At 43.6% G+C, this 20,052-nt stretch overlaps 1 protein-coding gene and 1 long non-coding RNA gene across 3 annotated transcripts in view; one reads left to right on the top strand and one right to left on the bottom strand.

The window, feature by feature from the left end:
- Window positions 1–1,067: 1,067 nt before the first annotated feature.
- Window positions 1,068–20,052, bottom strand: part of LOC140134753 (uncharacterized) — a 51,478-nt gene continuing 32,493 nt past the window's right edge. Inside the window, exons 2-5 of one of the 2 annotated variants that reach the window (XR_011856399.1) lie at window positions 19,863–19,945; window positions 11,446–11,659; window positions 2,286–2,361; window positions 1,068–1,185 (exon numbers count right to left, since the gene is read on the bottom strand). This is a non-coding gene — a long non-coding RNA (uncharacterized lncRNA). Of the gene's footprint in view, window positions 1,186–2,285; window positions 2,362–10,233; window positions 11,660–19,862; window positions 19,946–20,052 lie in introns of those variants that run through there. The other variant, XR_011856398.1, reaches the window with a different exon arrangement.
- On the top strand, window positions 7,014–15,008 carry TMEM82 (transmembrane protein 82). The gene is made up of 6 exons (XM_072155312.1): window positions 7,014–7,300; window positions 7,399–7,471; window positions 9,749–9,923; window positions 10,569–10,977; window positions 11,485–11,672; window positions 13,663–15,008. Exons 1-6 carry the CDS (start codon window positions 7,219–7,221, stop codon window positions 13,741–13,743), a joined length of 1,008 nt encoding a protein of 335 aa, XP_072011413.1. The 5' UTR covers window positions 7,014–7,218; the 3' UTR covers window positions 13,744–15,008.

Genomic DNA, 20,052 nt, shown 5'->3' with positions numbered 1-20,052 from the left:
AGGACAGGAGAAGTGGTACTGTGCACTGTCCATATATATACAGGACAGGAGAAGTGGTACTGTGCACTGTCCATATATAGAGGACAAGAGAATTGGTACTGGAACTGCTATAAAGCCAAGATAGATGCTCCACCTTCAGCCCCTAAAAATGGTTCATCTCAAAAAGCAAAAAGTGTCTCTATTGGGTTCATTTTCACATGACTTTGGAGGAGGCTTTTTTTTATGGTAAACCAGTGAGTTTTTAGTTAAAAGAAGGAATTCTAGAAAGGACATTCAATATCCTAGCTTAGTAGTGCCAAAAGCTGATGACAGTTTCCCTTTGAGCGACCCTATCTGTACTACGTGAATACACAGGTATAAGTTGCTATAAGATTTGAGCAGTGTCTTCTGGTGGCTTCTGGAGTCTCTGATAATGGATGTATAAGAAGGCTAGGGCAGTGTGGTACATTTTATCCTGGGCTGTCACTCCCTCCATATCAGTAAAGTGTCCTGATATTTGCTCCCTTCCCCCTCCGCCTTGTGGACAACATCCAGTTCTATTCCCAGGCTATTAAAAAAACAGAGTGCGATCTCCTGTGCCCCACGTGCTGCGCAGGTGCTGGAAGCTGCAGGACACGAGGGAATCAGGACTTGTAAACACAGATTAAAAATAGATGTGAGTCTCTGAGACCGAGGATCCTGCAGATTACATGAAAGAAGGATCTCAGGGAGGTTACAGGTGTAAACAGCGGTGGACGTGCATCACCGGGAGACGAGTGTGAATGGAGATCTATTATAAGCATATGGGGAAAGGATGTCTCATCCTATAGATCTTTGTTGACATATCGCATTTAGAAATCTGTGTTTTGCCGGTAAAGAATGCAAAACACTTATTGGAAGTTCCAGATTGCAATTATTTAGGTCTATACGCATCAGTGTTCAAGAATGGCTCCTCCTTGCTGCGCTTGAATTGCATTTCTGAATGCAATTCAAGTATTTTGCTTTGTAAAGTATAAGACTGGGTTACCCAGTGTCTTTGGTCAGCCGACCCATAAAGTTTAGTAATATTATTGCTTTTGCATTGATGTTTTAATCTTCCTGTGAATTTAGGATTTCTCATACTTTCTAGACATACAAAATTGCTGTCACATTGCTCAGGTATCTTACAACTTACATAGATCTTTATGCTGGAAAATTAGCTTGTACCTTGGAACAAAGGAGAAAAAATGTCTAAATATTTGCATCGTTTGCGTTTAATTGTGCAGTAGAGAGACTGTTTGCACAATCATTACTTGCAATGTTGCAATGTGACCTGGTGATCTTTGAGTCATGCAACCAAAGTCACCCTTTCATCACCCTTTTTGATTTTATGGTGTTGTGGGTGCTGGATATATGACCCTTGCTCTTAATTTTTCTAGTGACTCATGGAAAAAATGCAGACAACAAATAGAAGTGAGGTGCATAAAAACCAACAAAACATGACTTTTTCCATGGAGGAAGCAAAAGTAATGACTTAAAGGGCATCTACCGCCAGGATGAAGGATTGTAAACCAAGTACACTTACATACCGGTCTGTGCCCCCTCTGGCAAGATCTGCTTTTCTTTTAGCTTCTTACACCTTGGTTTTTACAGAAAAAAAGGCTGAGGGGTTCCAGTATCCAAAGATGGAGCTTGGAGCCCCTTTGGCTCATTTGCATATATTTTTTTTCGAAACCTATGGGGCAGATTTACTTACCCGGTCCAATCGTGATCCAGCGGTGCGTTTTCTGTGGAGGATTCGGGTCTTCCGGCAATTCACTAAGGTAGTTCCTCCGAAGTCCACCAGGTGTCGCTGCTGCGCTGAAGTTCATCGGAGTGCACTGAAGTTTACCGTCCTATCATGGGTGCAGGTAAGCGCGTGTCAAGCGACACTTTTTTTTAAAATGCGGCGGTTTTTCCAAATCTGTCAGGTCTTCGTACGGCCACACACCCCGATTTCCGTCGCGTGCATGCCGGCGCCGATGCGCCACAATCCGATCGCGTGAGACAAAATCCCGGGGCAATTCAAGGAAAATCGTCGCAAATCGGAAATTTTCGGATAACCCGTTGGAAAAACGCGATTCGGGCCCTTAGTAAATGACCCCCTATGTTTCTTAAAAACAAGGCCATAAGAAGCTAAAGAAGAGCAGATCCTGCTATTGGAGGCACACGCCAATATCTCAGTGTGCTTAGTTTACAATCCTTTATCCTGGTGGTAGATGTCCTTTAAATAAAGACAAATGTGATTCAGGTGATTCACAGCTGCAGAGATTTTTTCAGTGTATTACCTTGTGTAGCCCCAGCCCCAGTTCTCCTTTGGTTGAGCAGCGCCATCTGGTGTTGAGGAGAAGGCACTACCACTCACTGTAAGATATGAGCCAGGATAGGACATTATACATGTTATGTCATCAGTTTTATTACATACTAGGAGGTTTAATTTTTTTAAAAAGTTGGTATTTTTTTTCATGCAGTTTTTGATGCTGAAAACGGAAGTGGCTTGAAATATGATAGAAAGACCAACAATCCTTTATGTGATCATTTGTTTATCATCCATACCTGGTTTTGCTTCAAAAACCTGTTTTTTCAAACAAAAGTAGGCCAAAATATTTTGCTTTGCTGATTGCTGTATTTGTGGATGTATGAGGAAGCTACTGCTGCCACTAGAGGCAACACCACTGTTTGCATCTGTGTGACATCACTATGTATATAATTCCTGTATTGTGACATCAATGTGTGTATTATACATGTACTGTGGCATTACTGTGTACAACATCTATGTACAGTGACACCACTGTGTGTGCATCATCGTTGTACTGTAACATCATTGTGTATTTTCCTTATATTGTGACATCACTGTGTGTATTATCTGTGTGTATTATACAGTGAAATTACTGAGTGTATCATCCCCATACTGTGACCTCACTATATGCATTATGTCTGTACTGTGACATCACTGTGTCTTTTATCCCTGTACTGTAACATCACTGTCTGCATTATCATCATACTGTGACATCACTATGTGCATTATCCTTGTATTTTGATATCACTGTGTGCATTATGGGGCAGATTTATCAAGCTGTCTGAAAGTCAGAATATTTCTAGTTGCCCATGGCAACCAATCACAGCTCCCCTTTGAAATATTCATGAGCATTGGTAAAATGAAAGCTGAGCTGTGATTGGTTGCCATGGGCAACTAGAAATATTCTGACTTTCAGACAGCTTGATAAATCTGCCCCTATGTCTGTAATGTTGCATCACTGTGTGTATTATGTCTGTACTGTGGCATCACTGTGTGTATTATGTCTGTACTGTGGAATCACTGTGTGCCTTATCTCTTTACGGTGGCATCATTGTGTGCATTATATCTGTACTAACATCACATTTTATCCCTATATTTTGACATAACTGTGTGCATTATACGTGTACTGTGACATCACTGTGTCTATTATTCCTTTACTCATGCATTCTGTGCCCTGTACTTCTACTGTGTGTATTATACCGTACTGTGAAATAACTGTATGTATTGTACTGTACTGCTACATCACTGTGTGTATTATCCCTGTACTGTGACATCACTGTGTGTATTATCCTTGTACTGTGACATCACTGTGTGTATTATCCCTGTACTGCTACATCACTGTGTGTATAATCCCTGTACTGTGGCATCACTGTGTGTATTATCCCTGTACTGTGACATCACTGTGTGTATTATCCCTGTACTGTGACATTACTGTGTGTATTATCCCTGTACTGTGAGATCACTGTGTGTATTATCCCTGTACTGTGACATCACTGTGTGCATTATCCCTGTGCTGTGACATTACTGTGTGTATTATCCCTGTACTGTGACATCACTGTGTATTATCCCTGTACTGTGACATCACTGTGTGTATTATCCCTGTACTATGACATCACTGTGTATTATCCCTGTACTGTGACATCACTGTGTGTATTATCCCTGTACTGTGACATCGCTGTGTGTATTATCCCTGTACTGTGACATTAAGTACACTATGCTACGTGTAATCTCTGTGCCTGTGTTCTCTTATCAATTGCAGATTAAACTGAATTGATTGCTTCTGTAGAAGTTGTTGGGGAGAAAAACTGTACATTAAAATAACTTATAGATTTCCCCCCTGGGAGTCCAGGCTGGGAATGAGCTCCCATAATAGAGCTCACATCCACTCTGAGGAACCCCATTATTGTGTGACACACTGTTGGCAAAGGAGACAGGGGATTCAAAAACCTCGGATCAATCGTGGCGCTGTGAGGGCGACACAGGTACGATGCTACATATCTGGTGGATTTGCCCCCTCATTGCCCCTTTCTAGCAAGATATTAATCAACTATATAATGGGGCAGATTTACTTACCCGGTCCATTCGCGATCCAGCGCCGCGTTCTCTGCGCTGGATTCGGGTCCGGCCGGGATTCATTAAGGCAGCTCCTCCGACGTCCACCAGGTGGCGCTGCTGCGCTGAAGTTCCTCGGAATGCACTCAAGTTCACCGGCCTATTCCTAGTGAAGGTAAGTGCAAGCTCCGCAACATTTTTTTTTAAAAATGCGGCGGTTTTTCCGAATCCGTCAGGTTTTTGTTCGGCCACGCCCCCTGATTTCCGTCGTGTGCATGCCAGCACCGTGTGTGCCAAAATCCCGGGGCAATACAGGGAAAATCGTCGCAAATCGGAAATATTCGGGTAACGCGGAAAATGCGAATCGGGCCCTTAGTAAATGACCCCCAATGTCTTTGACTAACTCCTGTACGGTTCTTACACAGGAACAGGCTTTGCTTTCTCTTCCAGGACCCATCTCGAGAATCAAGAAGGAATTGCTGAGACACGTTGCAGCCCGTCAGGCTATTCCTCCATGCTGGCGGACATCAGTACCCCCATCTAGAGCTGGCTGGGCTTCTGATGAGGGCAGGTTACATTGTCCTATACTACATGGACAGCCTGCTTGAATATCAGAAGTTCCCATTCTTTTGACACCTGGATCTCACATGGGTCCTTAACTTAAAGAAAATTAATAGTTCTTTCTTTCTCTATCTGTTTTTCCTGCTTTCTTTTCCCCATATTCCCCATAATGTTTTGTCCTTCCCCTACACCCCTGGTCTACTATGCACTTGTATGCCCATTGCTTGTTCATTTTTGTGATCAGTTATCATTCTCATAAGAATTTTGAAAAGTTTCTTGTAAGTTTTGTACATAATGTTCATCTTTGTCCCTCTGGTCTTCCATTTAAAATTACATCTATTGTAAAAGTGCACCCGAGATCCTGCATCTGTCGCTTCCCCCGCTGAGGTCCGCCGGAGTCCACCTTCTTCTTCCCCATGCTTGTAAGTGCGCGTAAATTGCGCCAAAATTTACAATGTTAAATCCTGTGCATTGCCCGCCACCCTGATTTGTGTCGCGTGAAAGCCGGCGCCGATGCATTAAAATCTGATTACGTGCACCAAAAACCCTTGTTAAATGCAGCGCTAATCGGAAAACGTCTGCGGACCCTTAGTAAATGAGCCCCAATGTGACTCACTGACCAAGACCTGGCCGTGTGGCCCCGGCACAAAATATATGACAGTCCTGTGCTATCGCCTTGCGACTGCTCGCCTTTCTATGCAGAAGGGAGGGGTGAGGAGCGCTCTCCCCCTTCCCTCTTCTGTACCCAGCCATGTACTCGCCCAGGATCCCGCACAGGGTGCATACAGTCATGTGCGTGTAGCCTTACAGGAAATCTACCATTAATACTAAGCAAAAATAAACTACACATGGTCACCTATAGTAGCTTTTCTTTTTTTTTCTTCCTCTAGAGAAACACTGTAGGATTATAGGTTGGACTCAAAAGACTGAATAAAGACACAAGTCAATGTTACTCTGTTCAGAACATGACAATAGATTGTCTCTAGCAAATATTTACCTGATTCAAACCCCCAAGAAGTATCTTCTACATTCACCTGGTCAAGGCCCTGCGAATCCCAGCATTAACCCTAAAATAACCAACAGCCTTTGTCTGCAGACCCTCAGGGCGCATTCACACGATGAGTTGCGCCGCATTTTTTGATGCGTTTTTGCCGCATTCCACTGGTTTCAGCCTTGATTACATGCTAAGGTTACATTGCGTTTCCACTGCAACTGCTAAAACGCAATGTAAACTTAGCATGTAATCCAGGCTGAAGCCAGTGAAATGCGTCGAAAAAACAACGCGACGCAACGCATCGTGTGAATGCGCCCTGATGCCTTTGGGATGTGTCAAATATGCATCAAAAAAGCGCCATCAGCGTTTTTAAGCAGTCCGTTAAAAACGCCTGGAGTTTTTGAAAACGCATCAGTTTTTTTCAGTTTTTCCCCCCAATTAAGATAATTACGATAATTGGGAAAAATGGAAAAAACGGATGCTTAAAAGCGGCCCAAAAACAGGTACAAAACGCTATGTGTACTGTCAAGCTCAGGGTGCGTTCACACTTCAGTTTTTTAGATGCAGCTTTCAAAGCCCAAAGCAGGTCATTGAGGGCGCTTCTCACACGATACGTTGCGTTGCATTTTTTTGATGTGTTTATCACATGCTGAGGTTACATTGCGTTTTAGCAGATGCAGTGGAGACGCAATGTAACCTCAGCAGGTGATCAAGGCTGAGGCCCTCGGAATGCGCCAAAAACGCATCAAAAAAAGCAACGCATCGTATGAATACGCCCTGAGAGAAGCTGCTCCTCCTCTTTTTTTCACCTGGTTTGAATATTGAAAAGTGCATCTAAAAAACTAAACCTGTGAACGCAGTGAGGGTGCTTTCCCACGTGGCGTTTTGGTCGTATTTTAAAAGTGTCCAAAATGCAAAGTGGGAGAGGATTTGGCCAAAACGCATATGCGTTTCCAATGAAACACGTGCAAATGTACTGTGGTCACAAACTGTGAAAATAGCTAGAACTGGGAGGGCAGCCACATCTCTCCCACGTTCAAGCGCGGTATCTATTGACTGGCTGGTGTCATGTTTACAGCTGTCCTTCACTTATAGTAACAGTATACAGTTATCAGAGAGTGTGGAGGACACAGGCCGGGCCAATATGGGCCACAGACAAGAGGTTTCTTATAGAGGAGCCTGGGCCTGCAGGGGTTAATGTCTGCCCCTTTGCACAGTGTTTATCAGCTGTCAGGACTGGACTGACCTTTACTCTCACACACTAGCAGCAGACAGGGAAGAGCTGCAGCGTGTCCTCCCCATATCCAGGCTGACCATGGGGCTCCTCTCCTATGTGGCCTCCTTCCTCCCCGGAGTGCCCTGGAACCTGTGGGGCAGCGTGGACTCTTTCTTACAAGGTGAGACCATTGCCAGCCCTTATTGGGCTTATGTAATATAGAGGTCTCATCTATAATCTGGGTGTCATGTATAAGGTGCTTTCTCTCTTCCCCCGCAGGTCTGGTCGGAGCCTGCGCTGTGTCTGTTCTGTACAACTTCATGAAGGTTCATCTATACATCAGATGTGTGAAGTAAGAGAACGCAGAATACTAACTAGTTACTGTACTCATCACTCACTTTATTCACTGCTAACTACACTGGTGGATACTGCTAATTAGTATCCACTACCTCCCCTACTGATGGATACTGCTAACTAGTACTTGCCGCTTACTGGTGCCTACTAATAACTACATTGGTGGAGACTGGCAACTAGTGTAAACTACTAACTACACTGATGGGACTGTGATCTAGTATGTGATGGTAACTATATTGGAGACCGCTTACTACTGGCTACACTAAAAGAGACTAATAGCTAGTATTCACTACTAAGGGTGATGACACACATGGCGTTTTGAACCCGTTTTTAAATAGTCCGTCCAAAAATGCTTGCATTAAAAAAACGCATCCGCTTTTGACCCGTTTTAATCAAGATGATTGGTAAAACCTGGCAACAACAGATGCGTTTTCTAAAAACGGACCAAAAACGAGTTCAAAACGCCATGTGTGGCATCACCCTGAGAACTATAATGATTGATTACTGGTACTCTTACTACATTGCTAGATACTACCAATTAGTACTTGTTACTAAATACAATGATGGAAACGGCTAACTAGCACTCACTGCATATTGCACTGATGGAACTGATAACTACTGCTAACTATAAAGCTGGCGGCACACGTGGAGTTTTGAACCCGTTTTTGGGCTGTTTTTAAGCAGTCTGTTAAAGAATGCATGCGGTTTTTGAAAATGCATCCGTTTTTGAACGTTTTTACCAATTATCTTACTTAAACCGGGTCAAAAACGGATGCATTGTCAAAAACGGACTGCTTAAAAACGGCCCAAAAACGGGTTCGGAACACTTAACTAGTGCTCACTGCTAACTACACTTAGGGCACTGTCCCACGTTGCGTATTGGCTGCGTTTGCAAACGCAAACAAAACCGCACCCAAACAAAATCGCATCGGTGTTTCTATGGAAACGCCTGCGATCGGGAACGAGCCGCCGGTGTTTTGCGTTACTTTAATGAAAACCACCGGCAGCTCGTTCTCCATAGCAGGCATTTCCATAGAAACGCTGATGCGATTGGGGCACGGCCCGCCCCGGTGACTGCGTTTTTTTTCTGGGTTTGCAAATGCAGCCAAAACGCAACGTGGGACAGCGCCCTTATACTGCTAACTAGTGCTGACTTAATTACACTGATGAAACCTGTTATGTAGCGTTTGCTGGTTACTTCACTGTTGGGATCTGCTTACTGCAGTCACTGCTAACTAAACTGATTTAATGGGCGTACACATTGGCGTTGTTTTTCACATTTTGGTGGTTCCGTGATTTCCACAGATACCTGGCTTGTATTTTCACTGATTCTTTTTTTCCATGGAAAAAATTATGATTTTTTTTTATTGATTCGGATCACGGAAGGCAATGGAAGTCTATGGGTCTGCAAAAAAAACACGGATGCAACATCTGTTTTCTTTTTCACTGTGGAGGCTGAAAAACGAGGTGTGATGCTTTCAAAGCAAAGTTACACCTATATATATTTTTTTTTTTGCCGACACGGAGACAAAACTTATGCATTACGGACATAAAACAGAAGAAAAACGGAGACACAACAGAGACAAAACGGAACGGATGCTCAACGGAAGGTGAACATAAAGGCCAATGTGAAAGAGCCCTTGGACTATGTGCATACTAGTACATATTAATAAATATACTAATAACTGCTTATTACACGTTCGGAACCTGACTATTAGTACTTGTTACTAAATACAATTGCTACCTACTATTCACCACAAACTGCAGTGGTGGAACAGCTAAATACCACTAACTATAATAATAGAGACTTCCAACTCTTACCCTGTAAGCACACTGTTATAGACTGCTTACTACTCGTAGACACTCCTATAGACGAGAACACTGTTTGCCTTTTAATAAAACTATTTTGAATGATATATAAGAAGGGGTGCCTAGCTTTTCGATACCCATACTCGTATAGAGACTGTACTACAAAGTGTACTAGTAGAGACTACCTTTACTCACTATTGACCAGTTTTGGGCTGGTACAGATTTTGTATTGGTGTCCCGTAGCTTTAAGTTATGCCTGTGCAGAGAGAGACCACTTGGGCCCAGTTCACACCTGCGTTTTCCGTTACACTATCTGTTTTAAAGTGTATAAATAAGTGTGAAATAAAAACAGTTTGGTGGATGTAAGTTCTTCCATTTCTGATAGACTTCAATTTATTGCAGAAAAACCCCAGGCTGCGCTATATTTCCTGTACAGTACTCACTACCTTCTTTCTCTCTCCTCCAGTGACCCCGAGAGACAGAAAAAGGCGACCCAGCTCAGCTCCTCACCTCGGCTCAGTGACCTCCTCCACCTCCTGCTCCTCACCTTTATTTACTCCCTGTTGGGACCCCGGGTCGGTGCTCTGGTGGTTTTGGAGTTCTCCCTGCGTGCCGTCTCTATGATCTTGTCTCTACAGAAGGTTTGTAAAAGAGCAACGTGTGTTGATGATGTCACATTCCCCCATGTTAGAGTGACCTCACACAACATCATCTGCTGATGTCATATGTAGACATATATACTTTTATGGTACCTTGCTTAGATCTCAGCTCCTCAAATCTTTCCGGGCTTATACTTCAGTTTATACAAAAATAAAAGTATTACCTCTGGAAATCCCCAAGGCTCCTCTTCTCTTGGATTTCCTGTGTAGTAACGCAGGTATATACAGGTCCATGTGCTCTGCCTGTGCACAGATTATGACGTGGTGGTGTCACCACCTGATGACTTCATGGTGTGTCCACGGGTAGAGCACATGGACCTGTGTCTACCCGAGCTGCCACACAGGAGCCCCAAGAGAGAAGAGGAGTTGTGGAGGTAAGCACTGAGTTTATTATTTTTCATATATATATATCTGATGTGTGGGAGCCAACTAGCTAGATATTACTGGGGGAGGCCGCTGCTGAGGCACTAAGTCGGAGCGGGTGGCGGGATGGAGGCTGCTGTGGGGCACTTGGTGACTTTGGGGGAAGGCGAGGCTGCTGTGGGGCACTGAATGAGTCGCAGCTCTGGAGGTGACTGGAGTATAACTTCTGATCAATTATCAGAATATTTGTCTGTGTCTTTGCAGGGCACCCAGAGTTCGCAGCTTTTCCTCCTCTGCCAGTTCTCCCTGGGATGTGGGATCACCTGCAGCTTGGATTACTTGCATGAAGGGGCCCCTCACCGGACCTGGAACCTGCTGCTGGCGGTGGGATTATCCGGGCTGATTGTGTGGCAGACTAGGAGGATGTGCCGACATGTAGGAGTCATGTACGAGCTGCACAGCAGTAAGAGATATTGTGGGGTTTGCCTATCTCTGCTGGCCTGCTGGCATGCCATTCCTGCCCAGCTGTGTCGAGCACTGAAAGTGGCATTCCTCGTATCCGATCTGGCTGCCGTGGCTGTGATTAACCGGGATTTCCTAAGCACGGCAGAGGCTGTGAGATTTTGGACACCACTGACCATCTGCTACACACTCCTGGTGATCTATATGCAAGGTGAGGACCACCATGATCACATATCCTTGCACGTAGTCGCAGAAGGAGCACATGAAGCATCTTGCTTTCCTGCAATCCTGAACAGAGCCGCCATAGTGGGGGGGGTCTAGTGGGACTGTGTTCAAGGGGCGCCCTGTTTTCTAATCAAAAGAGGGGCCATAGTCTTGTGAGGGGCCCATGCTCGGGCCCTATATGAAGTTCCGCCATCAGTCTTAAAAAAATAAAAATAAAAATCTATACTGCCATTTCGGCTTCTTCTCCCCGGCCTCGCAGCTCTGTCTTCTCCTCTTCCAGACTGGGCGCATACACTGTGACGCAGCGGTATCGCAGCTGCGTGATGTCATAGTGTATGCGCTGTGCGAAACCGGAGGTGAGTGGACATTTCATTTATGATGGGGGGGGGGGGGGGGTTATAGTAAGGGGGGCATCTGGGGTGGAGATTGTGGGGGGAGGGGGGGATGCTTTTACCTGTGTCATCTTTATGCATAAGCTATGTTTGTCTGGCAGAGGAGCAGCACCAGAACCCCACAGAGCAGATGGCCTTTCAGACCGTGTTTGTCCGCATGGGTGGTCTCCTGATCCTGATGATGACGGTGGGGAGATGGGCAGATATTTTACACATCTTCATCTCGCTGGTCGGAGAGCTGTGGTGTCTGGTCCATGCTGGGGCGATGTTGGACATCTGCAGAGAAGAGGTAAGATGACAATTGTGCTATTTACTGTAAGACTTCAATGATGACAATTCCCCCGCATTTTTAGGAACCATACACCTTCTGTCTAAAGGAGTATTAAGAGCTACAATAGATCATTCAATCTGGTCATATAGAGGACCAAATTTTTACCTAAAACTACTGACTTGCTATGGACAGCTATCATTTGTGGACAGCCATTGAACATTGTAGCTTCCTTTAAAGCAAATCTACCATCATGATAAACCAGGGACGCTTGGTCATTGATCCGACCACAGTGACTGTGTTAATCTTCTTATATATGTTATCCATGGCCTCCTCTCTTCTAAAATCAACTTGTATAATTATGCTAATGAGCCTGGAGGCTTCTTGTGGGTGTTACCAGAGACCCTTGGTGCTATAGCTTCATAGGCTGTTACAACGAGCAGAGCAGGTCTCCCCTCCCTCTGCACTTCCTGCTTCTGTTAGATTACTGCAGTCCAGGGTGGCAGCAGCTTAAGGAGAACTACAAGCTACAGACAGATACGGTAAGTTATTTATCTGGGGAGGCACAGCAGGAAGGCAAAGCCTATCTAGTGTGTTGTGGAATAGCAGGGATGTAGCAGCTGACTGTCATTGTGTGTAATAGGCATCATCTCTCTTTCTTTGTGTCAGGTACAATGTTCAGAAGCCAGATGAAAGTGTATATAAATCCTGTACCCTGATAACCTAACCACATTGCAGCTCGCAAAACTAGATGGATCATGAAGTGCCTGCTTAGAGAGTCCCTGCCGCACAACCTGGGATTTTACACTGACCATCACTGAGTGATAGGAACTAAAACAGTAATAAATTGTGAAGTAAAGGTTTAAAAATGATATTTATTGTATTAACATCACTAGGGGATTGAAATTTGAGAATTTTCTTTTCATGGGAAAACCCCTCTTAGCATGAAGTCACAAGGAGGGATATGTAGCAGGAGTTCTGGGGGTAGAATGTTTCTTTTTGTTTCTGGGAAAACTTGTTTGCATATTCTGTTTCCCTCTTATGTAAAATCGCAGCCAATTACCTGTCATCAGGTCTCTGTACCTACATAATTCTGCCATCACTACCTGTTAGAGAAGCGCACAAGTCCTGGACATGCTCTCTCCTCCTATACACATGTGTAGCTGATTGTGCCTCTCACATGTGCATAGGAGAACACAGCATGTCAGGTACACTGATGTCTGTGTCTCTCACAAGCATCTGACAGACATCAGCTACACAAGTACCCGACATGCTCTCTCCTCTCATACACATGGGCTACATCCTGTAGCAGTTGTATCTCTGATACACACACACACTCTCTGCAGGGGGCATGGCAGCCAGCACCAGGAGTGTCGCATCATTATACAGGCTGTCAGTCAAGCTCTGGGGGTGTGGCTGTGCCTCCCACTCATGAATAAGCTATGTATACTGCAATTGATCGTGGGTCAGTGAAAATAAAAGGACAACTCTGACCCCCCCACCTGCCCCCAGTCTCTGCTTATACCCTTATAGCTTTTGAATGAGCTTGTTTGTTGCACTACTGTGCTTATTACATTGTACAGATTTGCAGACCCTGTTCATACTATATATATCTCAACTGTGTGTAATCCTCGTGCTATGACGACCTAAGGGGAACAGACCCTGTGCTACACAAATGCTTCCTCGCCAAGCTGTATTTCTCTGATGTTTTTCTACTGTTCCCAATAAAGAATTTTGAAAAAAATACATAAAAGGACATGTGAAAAGCCGCATAGAATACAATACAGACAATTGATTTAAATTGGCAGATAGTTTTAGTTGTCACTTACACTGTGAACTCTAGATGGCAGCACTCAGCCGTGATTTGCACATTATTCAAAACTAGTGAGTATGTTGTCAGTACAAGACAGAGACCCAAGTAATCACTTATTTATGGGAATATTCAGAAACTGTGTTCTTGTATTCTGGATGATTTTTCATCCATCTTTGTTTTTTGTTTTTTTCCCTATAGGATTATGCCGCCAGAGTATCGACCTCTAGAAGGACTACAATACCCAGAAAACTCACGACTGAGACCGCCCTGGATGGATAGAAGCAATCAGAACTGTGTTTATCATTTAGACGGTGTATGAAGAATGAACCAAGGGACCCCCGACCCCCGCAGCCCCATAGTAGACAATGAAGGCACAACGGTACAGTCCCCCTGGGACTTCATTTATGAGACTGAAACAAGTGTAATATGCAGGTCCCTGGTGGACGTCTGCAATGTAAAAGCAAATTACTGTATCAGACTTTATTACAATTAGTCTTTATTTCCAAAATCTCTGATCTCTGCCATAATAGGCCACATTTTTAACATCCATAGGCTGAAAATGTATCCACACCTAACACGATTTATGGAAGTTGTGTGTTTGTTACACTTCTCCACAGAGGCATTGTACCAAATCCTCAGCTGCGAACACACCAGTTGGGTCAAATTGAGTATCCATCTTCTATATGCAGACAAGAATGTTTATGTTGACAGCAATCAGAGCTCCTGAATATGGTGAAGAATTGAAAAGTTTCTGACAAAGAAAGGATAACTTTTTGTATCATTTTGGGGAATGAGGACAATTGCAGGAATCTGGTCCGGTGGATTCACCCAATAGTATTTGGCAATTTTTTTCTTTTTTATTATTTTTAGAATAACATGTTTAATGTATAGTTTTCTTAGTTTGTGTCATCTTGATATTTGATTTTACAAGCATTGCATTACTGCACTATAAAGTCTCAATTCCATATTGAGGAACTTCTGGGACATTCGGTCCCCTGTCCTATGGGAAGCGGCTTCAAATGAAGGTGTTGTGCCTTTTCTGCTTCCCGCTGACCAGGTAGATGTGCTGCTGACAAGCAATGACTTCAATGTCCACGTGTGATCAATGTGCAACTATGGTTTATTGTTTTATTGGCAGATTGGTTCAGATGTGGCAACAAATGATCTGTTTGGCAGCCAATAATTGTCCCATGTGAAAGGCCTGTAAGACACGTGTAGGTCACACCACAGGAGTGCAGCATGACCCTCCATGTGCTGTCCTGGCTTCATTGCTCTTTAAGTTAAACAGATACATATGTAGAATAAAAGCACTGTTGTATCTAAGTCTTATGTGTGATGATGTCTGCTAATATGCTGTATCTGAGCCTATCAGGAACCTGAGAACCCGTGTGATTTACTGTCAGGAGATCTGTCCATGGAGATATTCACTGTTGCTATTTTATGTGCAGCTCCTGACTGTAACTTTGTAACAGTGAATATCTGTGGCACCTAGTAGCACAATCCTGATGCAATATCAAAGTGGAGATTCTCTTCTTTAACCTTTTTTAAGGATCACATAATTTTTGTGTTTCCATTGTTCACTCCCCGTGTTTAAAAAAACATTTAACTTTTTTTATTTTCATGTTAACAGAGCTGTGGGAGGGCTTGTGCTTTCTAGTGACTATATTTTATTCATTCATTCCACGCCGGTTACTGGAAAGATGGGAGGGGGGACTTTTAACCTTGGGGGGGGGGGGGGGTCTGATCTTTCCTAGCATATACTCCAATACTACGCTATTGCAGTATATGGATAATTTGCTACGAATCTATAACACCTCTATCATGGGAACGGATCGTCGCTCCCCAATGACCTCATGGGGAGTGATGACCCGATCCAAGATGGCAGCAGCGGGTAAATGGTTTACACCCGCGATCGGTACAAAACGCTGGATAGGGGTTGGTACTGCAGAGTACAATTGCAGCAGTTTCGGATGATACTATGCTCTGTAAAATAATTAATACAGAGGAGAATGGTACAATATTACAGAGGGATTTGTGGAAGCCCTGAGACTTGGATGGAGAAATGTAAAATTAGGCATTTGGGCGCAGGAAAACAAAAAGTAGAATTTTGTATTAAAAAGTGAAACTGCAATGGAAAAATACTAAGGAGGTATTGAAGGACAGTACACTACAATTCAGTGACTGGTGCCAGGCAGCTGCTATTAAGGCAAAGGGGCGGGGGAAGAAAAGGAGGTATCTACTACATCTAGAGGAAAGGAGGCAGTCTGAATCATTTCTGTAGTTTATACAAGTTTATTTCACATTAACTGGCTCCCTGTCAGCAGCATGTGGCGAGTCCTGGGGGAGGTCGGTAGCTGCAGCCTCTGTCTCATGCGTTACTCCTCTACTCCACACTATGTGTGGAAGAGAATAGTGGTGCACAGGAACACACAGGTTGCAGCTGCTCCACCCTGGGGACTCACCACACGCTGCTGGCAGGGAGCCATGAAATGTGAATTAACCCTATGTAAACTAATTAAATTAATTAGAATGCTGATAAAGCCATTTTGGCTAATGGAACCTGTCAACAGCTACAAATCGCATTAATTCGCTTTAATATGGGGGATAAGGAAATTCTGCTTTCTCTGGATCAACACATTAGTACTATGGATTAGTCTTATCAACTACATACTGTATCTCTGTATTGTACTGCTTATATACTACTATGTGCTGAGCCATTATATCCAATTCTCTCATGACTTCAGACATATTTATAGGGTTGGTCTGTGAACTTTTCAGTCATATGGACAGGAATGTCCGGATTTTCTCTGCAGGCGAGAATTTCCCGGTGTAATGGTGGTGGGAACATTACTGTAAATGGTGGTGGAACAAAAGATAAAACATATCTACATGTAATATCTGCAGGATTATACAAATCACTGTATATAGCGGCCAGTATGCGGTACACATACACGATGCAGAACATAAAACAGGAACAAAGAGCATTCGCTTTATAAATATTCACAATCCCTGAAGACCTTGTTTCTCGTCGCACATCTGGGAACAAGAATTTTTTTTCTATATGTTAAAAAAAACACACACAAGAGCCGGGGTTCAGTAATCAGCCAGGAATCCAGCAAAGGAAATGACTGATTTGTTATATTAACCATTTCTGCCGCTGTTGGGCTCCTCGTACTGCATCGCCGTCCTGTATAACTATCCAGAAATTAAGAGGTTAAGGGAACGTTAGAAGAAACTAGATCCATCACTGGGGAGATGATGTCTGGGCGGCATGTCATGGCACAGCCTATAGGTTACATCATACAGTGTGCCCCTCTATAACCCAATCTGTGTATATACATTATATATACACTAGACCGGGGATGACCACCCCACGCTGAGCTCCCCTCCACTTTCCGGGCGCCAGGCTTCATTCCTTCTGACGGTTTTACATCTGGCGCTAATTATCAACCTGCAAGGACTGTGACCTCACACCGCAGGAAATGGTGATGTAGAGAGGCCAACTGGATATATGACACCACTTGAAGGGGGGGGACGGCGACAAAACACAGATGTGAGACCAGCAAAGGAAGGGTAATGCAAACTGGAATCAAACTCTACTAAAAGAAATCACTGGAATATGACAAAGGAGTCCACACCGTGATCGACTATACAAAACTATCATAACTGCATACAAAGTATCTGGTACCTGGGAGCAAAGGGGAAAGGATGATCAAGGACATGTATATGTAATGCCTTACATCTCTTGACTTACGCCCCCTAATGGAAAAATTAGTGCATCATTCATTCGCTGGGAAATAGTAAAATATTTCTGGAGACATCTCTATAAAATAAAGAGTTAACAGTGGGAAAAAAGATGCTGGGGGTGTGTTCTTTATGCAGAATAGCTTCTGCAGCTCCTCCCCTAGGAGCGTAAGCTCTGGAGTCTAGCTTCATCACAGCATCCATAAATCCCTCCACAGTGTGGGACATCCTAGCACATAATAATGACAATAATTCCTTTATTTATATAGCGCACACAGATTACGCAGCGCTGCACAGAGCTTGTCCCCCTGTCCCCAATGGGGCTCACAATCTAATCAGCCTACCAGTATGTTTTGGAGTGTGGGAGGAAACCTGAAGACCAGGTTTTTTGGTTGTGATTTATGTGTGAGGATGATGGGGGTATTATGTTATAGTTCTCTGACAACGATGGGGGTATTATGTTATAGTTCTCTGACAACGATGGGGGGTATCATATGTCAATGTTCTCTGACAACAATGGGGGTATTATCTGCAATACGTTGTGAAGAGGCTGGGTATTCTCTATAATACATCAATACGAAGGATGGGGTATTAGTTAATATCGTTGAGGATGATGGGGGTGTTCCATATTGATAAAAATGATACACCGGTGAGCTTTATCTGTCATGTCAAGAAGGATGATAACAATATTCTAGATTCGTTAGAATTATGGGCATTATAGGATTATTGATGGATGACGTTGACAGATTGTGAGGATGATAGGGGTATTATTTAGAGGAAGGATGATAGGGGTATTATAAATTAAATTGCACAGAGGATGCCTGGGCACTATCTCTGGCAGAGAAAGTGCTGTATCAGGGCTCAGGAGGCGCTGGCAGGGATGGTGCCCGCAGGCAGTTCCCTCATCTCTGGAATGTTGTGTGGGAAAAGTGTCTTCACCCGGATGGAGCTGAGTCAGGCGGATTTCTGAGCTGAGTAACCGAGGAGCTCACATCCTGCACATTGACTACTCGGAGGCCATTGTGCAACAATCCTTACCTCTAGTAGAAGGCACAAACCTTCATATCCTCCCCCAAGATAGAACTTTGACATTGGATTTACATTTGTAGATCAAAATTCACATTTTTGTCTTATTAATGATCACCTATCCAGATGTTCAATAAAAGCAAAAGCAGGAACAACATCCAGCATCCCCACAGATGATCATGTTCAAATGAATGAGCTGCAATACTATTAATTTACATACTTTGCATTGCTGCAAGCAAAGAGGTCCTTCGACCAAAGTGGAAAATGATTATTTTATTAAAATTTAACTTTTATTAATATATTTAAACCATACGGGATGTTATCCCAGTGTGTAAGAACAAACAAGGTTAGTTAAAAATAGGAATGGTGGGAGAAGATGTAGGATTTGTCTTGAAAGCACAAGGGAGAGATGAGGGATCTCGGATGAGGTTATGTTTTTCATGCGGTATAAGGAGTTTGGAACCCACAGGTAAGTATATAGATATTGAAGTTATCTGTGCTTGTTTCACTTCTCTGCTATGCAGCTGCAGACTTCACTAAGTAGATGTATGTGCTATTCTTGACTGCATTTGCATCGGGATGGGTGCATGCTATTGTGAGTGTAACTTCACACTCTCAAATTGTCCCCTATTGTTCGGGGGTATTTTGACGATGCTGACCACCGAGTTGCAGTCAAGACGCGCTTGGTGATATGTGCACAGTTTTTGCTATCTAGTCTATGCGTTATAGCATGCGGTTATCTTCATGGGTCAGCAATGGTTGCTGGCTTGCTATCTACAATTACTTGTGGAGTTCACTCCCTAAAGTATTTATATTTTTTTGAATCATCCAGTCATCGATACACTCACTCTCCTATTTCTGCTAATATTACTGCCATCATTGTCAGTATTCTGGCATAATGAGTACTATCTAATCCTGAAACACCATTCAGTCTAAAATGCACACACTTTCAAGCAGCCCCCCCAATGCAATGCAAAGTATGTAAATTAATAGTATCACTATAGGTCCAGACCACACACGTGGCCTTAAGTATATCTAATCCCTTTACCCGTGTAAAAGCTGCAATACTAAGTGCAACCACTACACAATGTATAGCGCTGCGATGTTCATCCAAACTTTGCAGACTCTTCAAGAAACTGATGGGTGTGGGTGCTGGATGTTAAACTCCTGCCCTCCTTTATTGATCACTTTTCCTAGGGATAGGTGTCAGGTTAAGGCTACATTCACACGAATGTATGGGGGACGTATATACAGCCGATGTATATACGGCCGATATATATGTCCCCCATACATCGCAATGGCCTCGCGCCGCACAATGGGAGTGGTATGGTGCTGCACACGTGCGACACCGTACCCTGTAGAAAGATAGGACATGTCCTATCTATCACCGGAATACGGCGCTGTGCGCCATATATTCCCATCGAGAGGGGTGGGGGTGAGCAGCGCTCCCCAACATGGGAAAACTTTGCATATTTTTCCCAGAATCCCCCTAGTGGAGCATCCATGGCTATAAGACTCCACACGCCTACATGCAGAACTCTTACTCCCCGATAAAAAGTTGTACTCATCTATAAGAAATTAAAGAAGCTGCAGGACATTTTATAATGTAACAAACCAAACATAAAGACCTGTGAAACCCCAGTTCTGGTGGTCCTGGATGATCTTGGTTTACTTTCCTTCAGTGGACCCGCGGATTTACATTCCATCTTCCCTACAAAAAAAAAAAGGAAAATTCACAACCCATTAGTCCATTATTGCCAATTTATCTCTGACTGATAACAGTGAGCAAAGGGTGATCTGATCTAGTCTAATCTTAGC

Source organism: Engystomops pustulosus, chromosome 6 (assembly GCF_040894005.1).
Source record: "Engystomops pustulosus chromosome 6, aEngPut4.maternal, whole genome shotgun sequence".
Taxonomy (NCBI): domain Eukaryota; kingdom Metazoa; phylum Chordata; class Amphibia; order Anura; family Leptodactylidae; genus Engystomops; species Engystomops pustulosus.
Note: the sequence above shows the minus strand (reverse complement) of the source record. Positions and strands in the feature narration are given on the sequence as shown.